This window comes from Carassius carassius, chromosome 21 (assembly GCF_963082965.1).
Source record: "Carassius carassius chromosome 21, fCarCar2.1, whole genome shotgun sequence".
Lineage (NCBI taxonomy): Eukaryota > Metazoa > Chordata > Actinopteri > Cypriniformes > Cyprinidae > Carassius > Carassius carassius.
The window spans coordinates 26,920,929-26,939,125 of record NC_081775.1 but is presented as its reverse complement, the minus strand read 5'-3'; the positions used below and the strand labels follow the sequence as shown (position 1 = coordinate 26,939,125).

Sequence of the window (18,197 nt, the reverse complement as noted above, 5' to 3'; positions counted from 1 at the left end):
ACTGTGTGCAAATGACTCTATCTGAATACATACGTAGAGACTTTCCATTACAGCAGCACACCACCCAGGGGACCTGCGGACTGAGCAGTGCAAAAAAAAAAACACATGTTGTTCTTTTGTTTTGAGCATTGCTGCTAGGCGGGAGTTCTAGGCTAGGCCAAAAAAGGGAAAGGTCCACCTTTTAGTGAGATCTGTTATCTCTCCGTGGCTCAGGGTCCCATGAGTCTGGCTCGTAGAAACCAAATGACTGTCAACACTGCTGTCAGACTGGGATAGATTGAGAAGCCCATCTCAGCCAGTGTAGGGAGGAGCTCGGGGACAACCAATGCAGCGGCCACAAGGAGTGGTGCTGTGATGATGGTCGATCTGCGGCTTTGGTGCACCATCAGGGCTGTTCCTTTAGGAAGCAGATCAGCCGAGCTTAATTATTTTAGTGCCTTCTGTGCAAGATCAAGGGTTTGTTTTGGTTAGGTTTTGTTTTTTTTGTTTTTTTTTGGAAATACTTGAATTGAGTAATAGCCACTGTAACACTCTACTCCTTAACCAGGTGTCTTTTTTTACCTTCTTGCTTCCACTTTACCTGCTCCTGGCAGGTAACTGTCGGTCTTACTCTAGTATGTCAGAGAGAGTAACCAAATCGACCTCACAAACCTCTGCAGAATGAAAAGTCTTACCTCACTCTTTCAAACCGCTGTTTCTTTTTCCTCTTCCTTTGTAATGTGTAACCCTCAACAACTACCACTCATTGTCACAGATGCACAAAACAATGCAACTACAACATAATAGACTACATTTTCTGCATATTTTTTTGTTTATATTGTAAATAGTTTGGTCAGATGACTCCATTCCATGATGAGGCTTATGTGTAAATTCTATTTATTGGAGTGTCTTAAAAAGAAATAAACAAGATGGAAGTGGAAGTATTTATTTATTTATAGAGAAGCAATTTCCTGCAAGGTTTTTTTCATTCCACCACTGAAGGGCCCACAAATTATTTAAATGTATTTTTACCATATTTAAAGCCTTTTTTGAGAACAATATGTACATATGTTGTGAATAATCTTTGAAAGCACTTCTGTTTCTCGATGCATGGAGTACTGCTGATGGTAAAACATACCAGTCTGAAGTCGTGTTTGTCACCTAATTTAAACTGTCTGCTGTGCATATGTTGGAGGAAATGACCTCATGAATGTTTGAGGAACGAGTGATTTTACATGGGTTTTTTTTCACCTTTAGTAGGCATGATTGCAACTCAGATTTAGATTTTCTGATTTAGCAATGTAAATTATGTTTAGAAAGCTATTTTTTTTTACACGATTGTCAATAAATATTTTTTTAACATTCATTCTGGTTTCCAGGGTATGATTTGCTTTGTTTTGCTCACTACAGTAATATCAGTTGGTGGTCTTTAAACAGACAATCAGCCGATGTCATTTGAGAAGTAGAGATGGACAGATTGCAGTGGTATTAGCTGTAAATCCATTTAACTAACTTTAATAACACACTTATCGTTTTATATTGATAGTGTGTCTTTAATCTGAGGCGATTAGGACCACAGGGGTCCAGATTCCTTAATGCTGGACTCCTGAACCGGATACATGCGATAGTTAACAGCATATACGTTATCAGTGTTTTTGTAGATAGCACCAGGTATGCTTTAAATAGCATTATAAAGATATCCTTCACTGAGAAGTACAACGATACAGAGCTGTACATGAAGCCTGAATGTGAACGCCCACCTGCTCTGTGCCCTTGATTCCAGCAGTACTTTTTTCCCCATTCATAGTTATCTCAGAGAAATTCTTTATTTAAAGCCTGAGCCATGAACCAAAACAAGCAGCTCTGAGATAAATTACAAACAGTTTTTTATGCAATATATATATATATATATATATATATATAGTGCACATTTTTTCCATTTTTTATTTTAATTTAATCAGTATTAATCTTTTTAGATTTAGTCCATGTTTATAGCTTTAACGACATTTAAATTCTTGTGTACTCCTAAAAGCTGATTAAATATTTACAGTCTTCTAGGAAAATAGACCAAAAATACTGATGACTTTTCTCACCCTAGAGAATACAAATGTTTACCCAATAAAATACTCTCTTGAACCACCTGATTCCATTTAGCAATAGCAAATGGAAAAAAAACATGGTTCACGTAAACGAAAGCCTATTGGCTATTTTAAAAAAGTCACAGTCCTTCTCTATGTCCCACCCAAACTTCCTGTCTCAGTGGGAAATATATCATGAAAAAAAACACAGAAAAAGTGCCACTGTTGCCACTCGGGTAGGTCTGTTTACATTCTATAATTGAAAATCAGTGTCTTTGATTGAAATTATACCTGTGGAACCCTCCGGTGGTGCTCCAGAAATGTTAAAAGTTAAACAGAGGCATAATTATAAATTCTCCACCTGTGAGCAGTTTCACATTGTGCCTGAAAACCTCGCCAGAGAAATAAGCCTGATTTGTTGAATTGTTTCTCCTCTTATGCACAGTACAACCCAGGACAGCATGGCCCCCAGCATGGACCGTCCTGACCTGATCCTTTCGTGGGCCTGTAACGCCTGCCCTCCCTGAGGACGCACACAGCACAAGTGGGGAACGTTCATGTTAAGCCTTTCATTAATCCTCTCACAAAAACCTTCTCAGCATTTGCCCGGCAGCTCTAAATGAGTTAGAATGTGCGCAATGTGCGCATATGTCCCGAGGCACACCTGATCGTTCAGTATCCTCAATAACAAAAATACATAAATAACATTTTAGCAATGTAGATGCTTAAAAATAAAGGTTCTTCAATAGTCAGTCAAAAAACATTTGGTTCAACAATCTTCTTCAGCTCTCAAATCTTCATCCATAATTAGATTTAAAATAATGTGCCAAAGCCAGGTTTCATGAATTTGGATTTGGGGTCTGTTCCTAACAAAAAAGGCATGGATATTGAGTGCTATAGAACATATTTTTGTAGGCCAACCCAGAAGTTCGCATCACCCTGGTTCCATTGAACCATTAACTCAGATTTAAAATGATGTGATGGTGAGTAAATGAGTAAATAATTAGGCCTACTAAATGTACATTTTTGGGGCGAACTATCCCTTAAGTGGCCTTTGTGGCCCAGCTGATAAGGAAATTCATTTCAGAAGTTGGTATGCTTCAAAGTTCTCAGGCTTTGTTGAAAGATTTTTGGAATGATTTCATGTTGGCTCCAAAAAAGGTCTTCTATGCTATAGCATCAGGCTGTAAACCCCTTTTTGGTGCTAATAGGAACCTATTGTGAGAGTGAAACTCCCAGTGTGACTGTGGGAAGGCTTAGTTCCTCAGTTTGTAAGTTCGCTGAATGGAAGTCAACGGATGGAGACGAGAGCCTAGCATGCAAACTGGTTTTAAAATGAGAGTCAAATAGCTAAGAGAATTTGCATGGTTGGAATCTATGAGCGAACATTTGACTGCTGAATCATCCCTGCTGCTGTTGCATAATCACCACAAAACAGTACAAACACGCACAAGTTTCCGAGCAAATGCTCTGTACAATATCTGAATATTTACAAATCTGGGCCAAAAATCTCCTTTCTTGACAAATCCTCAAATAAGCATACTGTATTGTATCACCGCCAGTGTTTTATGTTTGGCCTGTGATGTATTATTTATAGCATTTATATGCAAAATCTGTCCTATTTTTATCGTTTTCCACACCCAGAGGTATATTTTATTGTTCAGAGATATAGGCCTGCATGTATGAACTTTGTTTCAGAAGTTTCTCTTTGGATTTCTAAGGAGAAGCAGAAATAGCCAGAAATGACGTACAGTAAGAGTATATTGGTGTTAGATTAATGTGGAAATCAGCTCAGATGACTTTGTCTTGGAAGAATGTTTTTGTTCATGCTGAGATCCCTGACTAGTAGACTTTGAATCTGAGCAGCTCAACTGCGGTTTTTTTTTTTTTCGCGCAATTGCGAGTTTATTTCTTGCAATTCTGACTTTTATCTCACAAAAAAAACTTCTATAACTCGCAATTGTAATTCTTACTAAAGTATATTCTGAATAAGGTCAGGGTTGCAAGTGAACTATGAACTTGCTATTCTGAGAAAAAAAGTATAAATTTAAATAAAAAGTTGCAATTACCTAGTTTTATTTTTTTATTTTGTGGCAGAAACAGGCTTCCATAGGTACAGGACATCGTTGAGATCTTTTCTGAAACTCAAAAGGAGACAAATGTGCTATCTAAGAGCAGACTGTTTTATTTTATTTTATTTTTGTTGTTATTCATTTTATTTGATTTTAAATCTAGCATTTGTGTACATTTCTTCTTTTACTCATTCCTTAGCCATGGGAGTCTATGGCAGTCCAAGCTCAACTGCGTTTTTTTCGTGCAATTGCGAGTTTATATCTCGCAAATCGCAAAAGACTATTTAGACTATAACTCGCAATCGCAATTTTGACTAAAGTATATTCTGAATAAAGAATATAGAATTTTGAGTGAACTATGAACTTACAATTCTGAGAAAAAAATATAACTATGAATTTAAATAAAAATTTATTTTTATTTATTTATTTTATTTAGCAGCAGACACGGGCTTCCATAGGTACAGGACATCGTTGAGATCTCTTCTGAAACTAAATGGGAGACAAATGTGCTATCTAATTGCAGATGATCAAATTTGGCAAAATTATAGAAGTTGTCTTAAATAACAATCTAACCAAATCTGCGGTCTCTAGAACCTACTCCAGAGCACCACCACTTAACATTGAATTTACTCATGTAAAAATGTGTCAGGTAACCGAAAACATAAAAGCAAACTGGTTTTAATATTATGTTTAATATTACGGAGCCCCACATATGACATGCAGGAAAAAATATTAGGCTAAATCTTGTGCACGATTTACTAATTCGTTCCCTCAATGTACTAAAACATGCACACAATTACTATTGCATTCCCTCGATTTACTATTTCATTCACTCGATTTATAAATTGTGCACACGATTTACTAATTCGTTCCCTCGATTTGCTAAATCGTGCACACGATTTAGCAAATCAAGGGAACGCAATAGTAAATCGAGGGAACGCAATAGTAATCGTGTGCACGTTTTAGAACATTGAGGGAACGAATTAGTAAATCGTGCGCACAATTTATTTACTTTTTCTTGCATGTCATGTGCGGGGCTACATATAATATAACTCAGCTGACCTGAATAAATTGAGTTGCACCAACCAAAGTCATATATAGAGGTCAGATCAGCATTATTTAAAGATTGTGCAAAATGTGTTCAAATATAATTTTGAAGAATTTCTTCCAACAAAATATCAGTCTGCATTTTCCGGCCTTTTGAATCTGGACGATTGGAAACATGCATTATCGTCATAATCAAACACATGATCTCAACTGTCTCTGAAACTTTCCTTCGCTCGGGGTTAAGAGTTCTAGTTGTTATTCCGTTCACTCCCTCTCTTTCTCATCGCGCTCTTTCACACTGCTGGGAAATGGACAGAGAAACCCAGCTGGCTCAAAGCACACTCTCCTCCCTCTAAAAGAACCGGATCTGTTGAGTAATCTTCCCACACACACACAGTCTGAACAACACTGAAACACTCGGCCGAAAGGAAATTGAGAGTGAGAATATTAATAAGACCGTGCTGTTGTGTTCAGAAACGGCCCAGATGGTTTCAGATCTCTCCCGCACCTGCAGGTGTGTCTGTGTTTTGCTCACACTCTGTACACCTGGATAATTAGTCCCATTGAGTCAGAGTTTCTGCCACACACGGGCTCAATGATTCGGGCAAGGTCATTGTGCCCTCTGTCTCATTAAACTCTGTTTGCTTCACGTGCATATGTGTGATAGGCTGTTTGCTCATGTGCCCAGCTGGATCCATAATCTCATATTCAACTGAACAATAATCATGCATAATTGTATGCACAAAAGCTGCGATACTAAAGCAACATGACTTTCTCTATCATAAGTGGCTCTTGTTAAGACAGGCATTATTGCAATTACACAAGGGATTTACACAAAACACTTAACCCTGAAGTATTGAGAGAGAAAGAAAAGCATGCGTAGAGGGATGAAAGCCATATCTAAACATCACGATATCATAGTGACTTGGGGTGGATTCTTGTACTTAGAAACTCCCCAGAAACTGCACAGCAATGTTAAACCTTAGTACTGTTAAAATTTGCATGGACAGCTTATGTTTGGCCCAAGAGATATTCTCTTTATTTGACTCAACTCTTTCTGACCTGGACCAGCAAGAAACCACCGAGCAACTGAGCTTACTACAGTTTTGAATAAAAACAAATGTCTTGCTAAAACTATGACTAAAACTTGATTTTATTTGATGTAGATTTAAATTAGTACAGTTTATTTCTTTCTGATAGATTTGTTTTAATAACTGTTTATATTTATGTTTAATCATTTATATTTAAACAAATACAATACATAAATAAATAAAAACAGCAACATATATATATAGCATTTTAAGTCATCTTAATGAGGTTTGCATTATTTGTAGCATTATTTTCTCCTTTTTGTCTTATTTTATTTTAATAATAGTTATGAAACCTTTTAGATCAGTTTTATTTTCCTGTTTTATTAGTTTTTGTAATGTTATATGTATATATATTTACTCATCATTTAAAGTACCTGTAGGTAGTTTAGTGTGTTTTTGCATCTCTGGAGCCCTCTAAATTTAAGTGACTGTAATTTACTGTAATAAATATAGGCCTGCAACTGTCACAAATACAGTGGATGGCTGTTCACATGCATTTGTTGCTGCCGTAAAGAAATCCGCTCTTTTCACAGAAAATTGTATCCGTATTGTATAACTTACACCCTCCCAGACCAGGCGTTTGGAGAAGAGCATGGGAAAGAAACAGAAGTCGTTCACTGAATTAGAAGTCATACCCTCAGAATGATTTTGAAACTGATATTTCAAGGTAAAAACATAAATAATACAATAACACTAACTGCTCAAAACCAACTACCTGCTAGCAAACCCCTCAGAACACCTTAGCATTGTTGAGACACTGGTTTAACTTTTTTTATTCTATATTACAGTAAAAAAAAAACAACAACACTATAGTCTGTTTTAAAATGCTGTTGTATTTTTAATTGTGGTGATAAATGTCATTCAGCACTTTAGCATGCACAGCGAGCCTCTAAAGAAGAGTGTGTGTGTATTTTAAAGAACTGTGGGAGCGCGATCAGTGTTTGCTTCCAGGCCGCTCTTCCTGTGTTTCCAGGACTCTCCGAAGCTACTCGGATAGGAATGTGCCTCTGAGAATGACCCAGACTCTTTTTCTCATCAGAATCGGTTTCTACCTGTTAAAGTTCTTTCTCCCAAGCTTTTGCGAGTGGGATCCTTTGACTACCCAGCATTCCTTTCTCTGTGACTCACTCGACTCTCAGCAATGAAGTGCAGTGCTAAAGGTCATCATCCGAGAACAAACCTCAGCAACATTCCTGTCCATCTACACTAAGAGAACACAGGAATCGATATTCTGACCTGCAACTGCAAACACGCTGATATTGACAAACCTCTTGTGATTCATCCTTTGGTAAATAGCTGTGTGGCAGCAGTCAAGTTTGGACAAATTTGAGGGCCTGGACGAGCTTATGCAGTTATGAGGAAGGTTCTGTGTGTGTCCTCCTCCCCAACAGAAGTTACTCACTGGAGTCTGAGTGACTTGAGAACTCCACTGGAGTCAGTTCTCATGGTGGAGAATGACTTGTGGTGGGTGGAATCCATGCAAGCTGGAGATATGCATTGGAATGAATGGGAATTTGAGAACTGGGAGTATTGGTGACCTTTTTTTTTTAAGTTCTTGTCTATTTCTCACTCGGGATGAGAGATTTAAACAAACCATTATGCATTTTGCAAATTTGTTTTTCTGACATGAGTGATACCTCATAGACCAAACTTATGATTTATTTATTTATTTTGCATGCCAGATGGCAAAATATTCTAGTTTTGAATTCAGTGTATTTCCTTTTTCTGCCATGAAAGCTAATTTTATTTATTTTATTAACATCTTGACACTACCACTCATAAAAGGCAACTTTTATTATTTATTTCATTATTTTATTTTATTTCACAAACAAAGAAAACATTGAAATGTTTTTGAAATTAGAATGACATTTCAATAACAAAATCATAACTAAAATCTTTCAAACAAACATAAAAAAACACCAATGATGTTTAAATTAACCATATGAAAAATGTATTTTATTTAAACATTTTTTATTATATGTTATTACGTTTGCTTTAAGAAATTAGCTAATAAGTGTATTATATTAAATACTATTAAATATTTTAATTATATTTAAATTCATGTTGAAATTATTCATTTAATTAATTAAGTTTTTATTTTATTTTTATTTATTTTTCAATAGTGTGGGGGTCAAGTCCTCTTCTTGACCTCAGAAGTGACAAAAACAGCAACACAAACAACAATAATAATAGTTTTATTATATTTATTTATATATTTATTTTATTTAGTATTTATTATACTAATTATTTTGTTTCATTTAATTATGCATGACAGGAAATTATCCAACAATGGTACTAATATTGCAAAAAGTTTCAGAATTTCAAACATGTCAGCAATGTTCCAGAGGTTTCATAACAGAGTACATCATGCAACAGAAAAAAAGAAAAGAAAAGAAAAACCTCAATCAGAATACACAAATACAAACAGTTTCCTTTTGCACATCTGTTGAAAGACACACCATGCCTTCCCATCAACCCCTCCTAGCAGGTTTCCCGTAAACCCTCGTATCGCTTCCTCATTCCTTAGCTTGTGATTAGTCAGATATGGACAAGTGAACACTTGCACCTTCTTCCTCTTTTCTCGGTCTGCATCTCCCTCCCACATCATAGGTGGCTTCGTCATACAAATTATACACTAAGTACTTTTAATGCGAAAAGACTCACGCTACACGCCACATTTTACATTTTCACAAAATAAGGAATTAATAGAAGCTTTGTGATGCATCAGCAGTTCTTCAAGGTTCATGATGATGCAAATGTTTCTAGGAAACATGGCTCTTGTTTTTGTGTCAAACACACAGTGAACTGATGTGTGAATATAGTAAAGCTGCGTGAGTTCATGTGATGGTCAAATTACAATGGCGCAAAAAAAAAAAAAAATGCGGATCCTAAGTTGTATTTCTAAATGTTTGAGTGTCATTTGCTACAACATGATTGTGTTTTTGAACAAATCGGGTTAGTGAATGGATGTATGAATGTATATGTGAATATATGCTATCTTTCTAGATAAAAGTTGCTTAGTTTTATATTCTGATACACACAAAAAAAAATTGTAATTGTTAAACAATTTTCACCTCATAAATTACAAGTAAATTGTATACATAATTACAAAGAAACAGCAAGCAACACATTGAATTAAACATAAAATTCTCAAATAGTATAAATAATACAAAAGTATAATTAGCAATTTTGAAAAATCATAATTGACAGTGTACATTTATACATCAGTGTAATATAACAGTATTGTGAGTTATGTTTGTGTGTGTGTGTGTGTGTGTGTGTGTGTCACCAATGAAAAAGTTTTAAAGAAAACAACAGCAGAAAGTGCAACATTTCTTCTTGAATAAATCATTCGCTGTTATGATTCTGGGTTTTTTGAACAAATCACTTCAGTGGATAAGTATACTATATATATGTGAATTTTTCTTAGATAAATAAATAAAGATAAAACTTGGTTAGATTTATATTCTTGTACACTGAATATAAATATTGGTGTAGAATTTACTTTGAAACAAGTTTCACTCAGAAATTGCTTGTATAGCCTAAATTTCACAAATAATTATGTGAAAGTTTTAAATAGAAATACTGAAATAGTATTTTCATGGGAGAAAATGTAATATTTTATCACTAATTGATCAAAATCAGATTTTATAGTATATATGTACATTATTAAAAAAGCATTGCAGCATCGTAAGTTATGTTTTTGTTCAATATTGGGGGGGTGGGGGGTACAGGATATTAGGGCTGACAATTACAAAGAAACAACAAGTTACTTTTTAAATGTGAAAATCTTAAATGGTATTTTCTTGAAAATCAAACTGATTGATCATATCCTATTTCATCACTAATTGATCAAAATATAAAAGTAAAGTATAGTTTATAAAAGTTTTATAGTAAAGCATATTCCATCTTCACAACTTTGATACATCATTTAATCACAATACAGTACATTTATATACAATCATTTCAATGTATAATAAAATGCAGTAAGTGACATTCAGGTATAGTAAGGCTATCCAAATACTATCGTGAGTCAATGTCCATGTAGGTCATGTGGGTTTGTGGGTAACAACAAAAGGCTTGTGTAAACACTCAAGTCTGAGCGGCAGGTGATGATGTTATGAGCTCTGGCATTGAAGCTTTTGCAACAGAGCTGCTTTAAAGAGGCCATAATGAGGCCACACTTCCCTTACTGGCATTATGAGGCAAAGGGCACTGGGGCACAATTTCTACTTCCTGTCATATTGTTACAACACTGGAACATTTGAAACTACACGAGGAGAGCGTATGGCACTGAATCACGGTCACGTTTAAACCCTCACAATATTGTTTAAGACCCACCATGATGAAACACGTGAACGCTGATGATGAAGAAGCAGCAGTTGTGATCATGCAGTTGCAATAATTGGCATAATAAAGCAACATCCTTTATAAAAGTAAACAGATATTTGGCAACATTGTCCTGGACTTTAGCCTGCATGGGTCTTTGAGCAAACGACGCTGGAGTCATGACTAAACCGTGCACACTATTAAGAAATCAGATCAGTATGTTCTTTTCATATGATGGGAGGCGTGTTTCCACATGGTGCCTGACGGATTTACACACTTGCACAATATTCTCATCCAAACTTACTTCTGATGAGGATTACTTCATAAACCACAACATAAATCACCCTGCCGGGAATCATTTTAATCAACACCTTCAGAGCACTGTTGACTGTAATGTGTGTGGTAACTGAACTCTTCTGATCTACCTTTGTAGCAATACAATGGCATTCTTACACTGGAATGCACAGAGGGCAGCGTACACTTACACACACACACACACACACACACACACGCATGTATGTGTGTGTATAAACACATTATTAAAAAAAAAGAAATTACATTGCAGTTAAAGAGAAATAAATTCATTTGTTAAATACACAGTGTCAATTTAAAGATATTAATTTTATACTAAATATTATACATTTAAATACATAGGCTATTACAATTACAAAATAATTAAATAAAATACATTAGCAAGAGCATGTATTTATTTATTTTAAAATATACAATTATTTAAATATAAAATGTATATCATTTGCACTACTATTCAAAATTTTGGGGCCAGATTTTTTGTTGTTGTTGCTGTGTTTTGTTTTTTTTAAGAATTCTTTTTTGCTCACCAAAGCTGCATTTATTTCATTAAAAATACAATAAAAACGTTAATATTCTTAAATATCATTTCAATTTAAAATAACTGTGGTCTTTTTAAAGATATTTTAATTGAAAATGTAATTCATTCTTGTGATGCAAAGCTGAATTTCAGTATCATTACTCCAGTCTTCAGTGTCACATGTGCTGCTTATTTTGTTTGTAAACACCGTGATGAACCTTTTTATTTCTTATTTTTTTCAGGATTTTTTGATGAATAGAAACTCTTACTGACTTTTACATGTATATATTTTTAGTAGTTTATATATGTAAACTAAAAATTATTTTAAGTTTACTTACATAAAAAGACATAATAGACGTACAACCCGAATTCCGGAAAAGTTGGGACGTTTTTTAAATTTTAATAAAATGAAAACTAAAGGAATTTCAAATCACATGAGCCAATATTTTATTCACAATAGAACATAGATAACGTAGCAAATGTTTAAACTGAGAAATTTTACACTTTTATCCACTAAATTAGCTCATTTAAAATTTAATGCCTGCTACAGGTCTCAAAAAAGTTGGCACGGGGGCAACAAATGGCTAAAAAAGCAAGCAGTTTTGAAAAGATTCAGCTGGGAGAACATCTAGTGATTAATTAAGTTAATTGATATCAGGTCTGTAACATGATTAGCTATAAAAGCTTTGTCTTAGAGAAGCAGAGTCTCTCAGAAGTAAAGATGGGCAGAGGCTCTCCAATCTGTGAAAGACTGCGTAAAAAAATTGTGGAAAACTTTAAAAACAATGTTCCTCATCGTCAAATTGCAAAGGCTTTGCAAATCTCATCATCTACAGTGCATAACATCATCAAAAGATTCAGAGAAACTGGAGAAATCTCTGTGCGTAAGGGACAAGGCCGGAGACCTTTATTGGATGCCCGTGGTCTTCGGGCTCTCAGACGACACTGCATCACTCATCGGCATGATTGTGTCAATGACATTACTAAATGGGCCCAGGAATACTTTCAGAAACCACTGTCGGTAAACACAATCCGCCGTGCCATCAGCAGATGCCAACTAAAGCTCTATCATGCAAAAAGGAAGCCATATGTGAACATGGTCCAGAAGCACCGTCGTGTCCTGTGGGCCAAGGCTCATTTAAAATTGACTATTTCAAAGTGGAATAGTGTTTTATGGTCAGACGAGTCCAAATTTGACATTCTTGTTGGAAATCACGGACGCCGTGTCCTCTGGGCTAAAGAGGAGGGAGACCTTCCAGCATGTTATCAGCGTTCAGTTCAAAAGCCAGCATCTCTGATGGTATGGGGGTGCATAAGTGCATACGGTATGGGCAGCTTGCATGTTTTGGAAGGCTCTGTGAATGCTGAAAGGTATATAAAGGTTTTAGAGCAACATATGCTTCCCTCCAAACAACTTCTATTTCAGGGAAGGCCTTGTTTATTTCAGCAGGACAATGCAAAACCACATACTGCAGCTATAACAACAGCATGGCTTCATCGTAGAAGAGTCCGGGTGCTAACCTGGCCTGCCTGCAGTCCAGATCTTTCACCTATAGAGAACATTTGGCGCATCATTAAACGAAAAATATGTCAAAGACGACCACGAACTCTTCAGCAGCTGGAAATCTATATAAGGCAGAATGGGACCAAATTCCAACAGCAAAACTCCAGCAACTCATAGCCTCAATGCCCAGACTTCTTCAAACTGTTTTGAAAAGAAAAGGAGATGCTACACCATGGTAAACATGCCCCGTCCCAACTATTTTGAGACCTGTAGCAGAAATCAAAATTGAAATGAGCTCATTTTGTGCATAAAATTGTAAACTTTCTCAGTTTAAACATTTGCTACGTTATCTATGTTCTATTGTGAATAAAATATTGGCTCATGTGATTTGAAAGTCTTTTAGTTTTCATTTTATTAAAATTTAAAAAACGTCCCAACTTTTCCGGAATTCGGGTTGTACTAAAACGTATTGGAATATTTGTGATTTACATTTTGCTTGCGTTTTTTTTAAGCAGTGGCTATTTGCACTTAGTATTAATAGCGATAAAGGCTATTTACATTAAGTGCAAAACTGTAGCAATATATGCTATTTACACTAAGTGTAAACAGCACTATGTGTAGGCTACTAAGTGCTGTTTACATTAAGTGTAAATAACAATTAGATCCTATTTACACTTAGTAAAAAATGGTATATTTTCTTAGCGATATATGCTATTTACACTAAGTGCAAATAACAATAGATTCTATTTACACTAAGTGTAAACACTAAGTGTAAATATAACTAAGTGTAGGCTACTAAGTTCTGTTTACATTAAGTGTAAATGGCAATAAGATTCTATTTACACAAAGTAAAAAATAGCATATTTTCTTAACGATAGATTTACACTAAGTGGCTGTTTACAATAAGTGCAAATAGTGATGAATGCTATTTATACTAAGTGCAAAAAGCGATGGACTCAATTTACACTAAGTGAAAATAACAGTATTTTTTAAAAATATGCAATTTACACTAAGTGCAGATAGTGATAGATTTACACTTTTAAAATAGCAGGATTTTCTGCTATTTATACTAGCCTACTTATTACAAACAGTGGCAATTATCTGCACCTCAGTATTGTAATAGGCTACATTATAAAATAGTATGCAGTAATAACGTATTGAGTGTTAAAAAGTGTTAAGAAAAAATCAGAAAAGTAGGACACTTCGAAGTCTCCATTTGTTCTGCTTTTAATCTTTGCTTCCTAGAAGAAATGACTTGCATATTAAAATGACCTCGTTTGTGTTTCTCCTTAGACCCCAGAATTTTTTTTTTTTTTGATTCATTCACTCATATGATTGTTTTAAAAATAGCACATCTCAGAAGAGGAGGTGGTGGATGCTTGGTTTTCCTCAGTTCCTCTGCTGTTCCAGTCAATGCTCTGCCGTTGTGACCTAGGTTTCCTCTCTTCTCTCACCCTCTTCTTGCACTTCCACTTTGACCTACCGCTTGCTTCTGCAGGCAGTACCAGTCTCAACCAGGCCTCTTGTATAACATGCCGCCTGTGAGTGGCGTTCAGTCTTATGATGACACACACACACACACACACTTTGAGTCGGATGGAGTCAATGACTAAACTGTCTCCTCAGTCTGTGGGTGGTGCAGACGGAGACTATGTCCTTGGCATGGAGCTATTGTGTTCACACTCCTTCTGGAAGGCGATAGCAAAGTGTCAGGCAGGCCTTGGGACAGAACAAGAAGTACTCATTGAGGAGAAAAGAATCTGCTTTAGTTCAGATTATTTCATTAAACTGATGAAATGAGTACAGTGAAGGTTATTTATTGATTCCAGACGTGTAATAATTGGATTTTTTAAACGTATGTACATAAATTCTGAATGAATTACAAGAACTGGATGAAAGATGCAATAATGTTAGTTTGTATGTAGACTGTAAATGCCCAGGGAAGAAATATCATAAATTAAATCTCTTTAAGAGTTGTTACATTAGAATTTGATGATTCTGGCAGATGCCTTTATCCAGATGCATTTACAGTTTTAATAGGGATATTGCTGGAGATTAATATTTTTTTAATTATTCTATTTAACTTGAGTGACATTTTTATTGCTTAAAAAATCATTGCAAATAATTAATTGTTAATATTTAATTTTTATATATTAAAAAAAAAATTCTCCTCGATAGTATTGAGATTAAAATGGAGAGCAAACTATTATTAGAAAACTATTATTTTAAGTTGTAATAATATTTCACAATATTATTGTTTTTTTCTGTATTTTTGATCAAATAAATGCAGGCTTGATGAGCAGAAGAAACTTCTTTCAAAAACATTAAAAATAGTAATGTTTCCAAACTTTTGGTCTGAACTGTATATATATATATATATTTTTATGAAACTTATAAAAATGATAAAAGCACTGAAATCTGAAAACATAAAAAATAAAAAGAACAAATTCAAAATGATATGAAATACTATAAAAGTATGTATAAATAATACTAAAATAACTCAATGCCAATATACTCAAAGTTTACACACACACACACACACACACTAAAAAAAGAACTCTCATTTCTCAAAACTGCACATTTGTAAGTTACATTAACTACGCCAATACTGGAACTGAGGAAATGGTTAGTATTTTTATTTGTCATCAGTTTTCACTCAGCTTTTCTCTTAATCGGAGACAAATCCATATATTATGTGACAGATTATACATGTTCATGATTTTTACTAAACATGAACATGTATAAACATGTTTTACTTTTGTAGGGCAGTGTGCGTTCCACAATCATTTTAAAGCTCAATAATCTCACTACATGTCAACGATTGTCTCATTTGCATCTTTTATATCTTTAATTATATCTCAATTAAGTCCATGAAAAAGCAACCTCTGAGTAACAGCATTCTCCTGTGGGTGGACGTTGAAGTGCTTATGTGGTGTTTTTTCCTTATAATTTCCCTTTGGAGAAGAGTGACATACATGCTGCAGAAGCAGGATATCGTCTTTCAAGACTTCCTGTCTCAGTCTGCTGACCAACGAGACAGAAACGCCTGGTGCATGCACTCGATAACCCAGCTCTGGGAGTGTGTGGTGCTGAAGAACCAACAAAACACACACACACACACAAAACCCAAAACACAGGGCAATTAGGAGGAAAATAAAGCAGCATTCCACAGATGCCATAGCTTCCTGAAGGACGCGGGCAACGTGACCTTTCATCTGTTTGTTTCATGTGTGTGGCATGCGTGAATGAACTCAAAGGAAGAGCTTTAACAAGGGGGCAATTCTTCAAGCAGGAGGATCTCAAACACAGACACGAGAGGAGGGAACTCATTCACACCGTTTAGCGCTCATTTCCACATCCATTACAGACACAAACATAATACTTTCATATCAGCTTTTTGTAAATGAACCCTGATAAATGCAGTGTGTTGAGAGTAGTGTTACTGTGACTGATGAGGAAGTTCTACTCTTTTAAGGGCCCTTGTAGAATAACAATAGCAAAAGTTATTTGAGGCCACAGGAAGTATCATGTCCAACTTTCCACTAAGGATGTTTGTGTAATTGTATAATTGCTTTACTTTTTTTTCATCTGCAGATGTTTTTTTTTTTTTTTTTTTTTACTTTTTACTTTTTATTTTAACAATCATTCTAATATAGAAACCCTCAATACTGCACTCAGTTCACAATCAACTTTAATATTACTTTTAATATTTACTATACTTATTATTTCAATTATACTTTACAATACATATATAACGCGTTATTATTATGTAAGTATGAAGCTGCGATCTAATTATTATTATTATTATTATTTTGTAATTCTAAGAAAACGTGTTATTTAAAAATAATCAGAGTGCAAAGGCCAAGTCCATGGCAATTTTGTGATTTAACAGAGGTATAAAGCTTTAGAAATATCAGTTTTTCAATATATCTAAAGGTTAATACTAAAAGTTATGTTTTTAACGCATGCTATGAAACGAATCAAGAATTTAGCTGATGATAATATAAGTAAAATATGAATATTGCTGCAAATTACAGGCTTCAGTACAGCAGGGAAAACTTTCAATTTCATTCAAATCTAAGAGGAGCGCAATACATTTATGTGTAACTATTTCCATCTAGTGTTCAAATTGGGGAACTGCGAATTGACTCTTTCATCAGTGCATTATAATGCATAATGGTTAAAAATATAATTAATCACGTTTTTGTTTTTTGTTTTGTTTTGGGGGGGGAGGGGGGGGGGTTAATAATGACATAATTTGTAAAGCATTCATCATTGCGTTATTTGTTTTACTGCTTTTAATTTAAAAGGATGATTTATTATATCTGTATTGCAGCAATCTAATTAGACTATAATGAGAAAAATAATTTGCAATAACGAGAAATACAAACAAACCTCAAAGTGTAGTTGACATGGCGCGAGGGGGCGGAGACGTGATCGGCTCGGAATGCATTTTCAATGTGCACATTGAATTTTGCTACATTCATTGCGGGACATTGAATGAAAATGCAATCGTAAGTGTCTAGATTGTGAGTGTTAATGCAATTAAGAAAAATAGCATTTGAATGATAATTTTGCCACAGATTTTGTTTGAACATGTTATACATATCTAATCATTTCTGTAATACATTTTAATTTTGCAACTTATAAAGCGTTAAAATGAGTATTCATTTTACATAACTAGTGTATGAAATGGCAAAAGAAATTTTAATTTTAATTTTCATTTTGCACCAAACGTTGCACAAATGTATTGGACAATGTAAATGTAAATACAGAAATGCATTGCCATTTTACATATTGCATAGTCTTTTTACATATTACATGCCAAATTGAATATTGCTACCCTTCTATAAAAATACGAGTCTCCGTCTAATAAAACTGAAACCCCATTGGTCCGCTCCCATGCACCTGTTCGTCATTTCAACCAATCACAGAGCGACCTCATGCCCCTCCAAGATGGCGACGTCCATTCAGAACCGCCGTAGGCACATTCTGTGTTGGCAAAATACCCGCAGTAACTAATCAAAAAAAAGTAAGACATATGCGGCAATACAGTTAATAACATCGTTTTCGCCGTTGGATATCTGCACATGTCGGTTGACGGCGTGGGGTTCGCTTTCATGGCTGATTGAGAGTGAAATTGGGCGTCCTCTCGCCATGGCCACCGACAACAGGATGCATTTCTGGAGGAGAAACCCAAAGGTTCCCGGGAGGTGAGTTTAATCATTCATTTCCTCTTTGAACTAGTTTAAGTGTGTTCTTTTGTTC

At 35.0% G+C, this 18,197-nt stretch overlaps 1 protein-coding gene and 1 pseudogene across 2 annotated transcripts in view; both read left to right on the top strand.

The window, feature by feature from the left end:
* The window catches only part of LOC132098032 (serine/threonine-protein kinase pim-1-like), a 3,878-nt pseudogene extending 2,533 nt beyond the window's left edge, over window positions 1–1,345 (top strand).
* Window positions 1,346–17,855: 16,510 nt separating this feature from the next.
* Window positions 17,856–18,197, top strand: part of LOC132098031 (TBC1 domain family member 22B-like) — a 52,307-nt gene continuing 51,965 nt past the window's right edge. Inside the window, exon 1 of one of the 2 annotated variants that reach the window (XM_059504132.1) lies at window positions 17,856–18,142. In XM_059504132.1, coding sequence (XP_059360115.1) covers window positions 18,087–18,142 — 56 coding nt within the window. In that variant the 5' untranslated portion in view covers window positions 17,856–18,086. The remainder of the gene's footprint in view (window positions 18,143–18,197) is intronic. The other variant, XM_059504133.1, reaches the window with a different exon arrangement.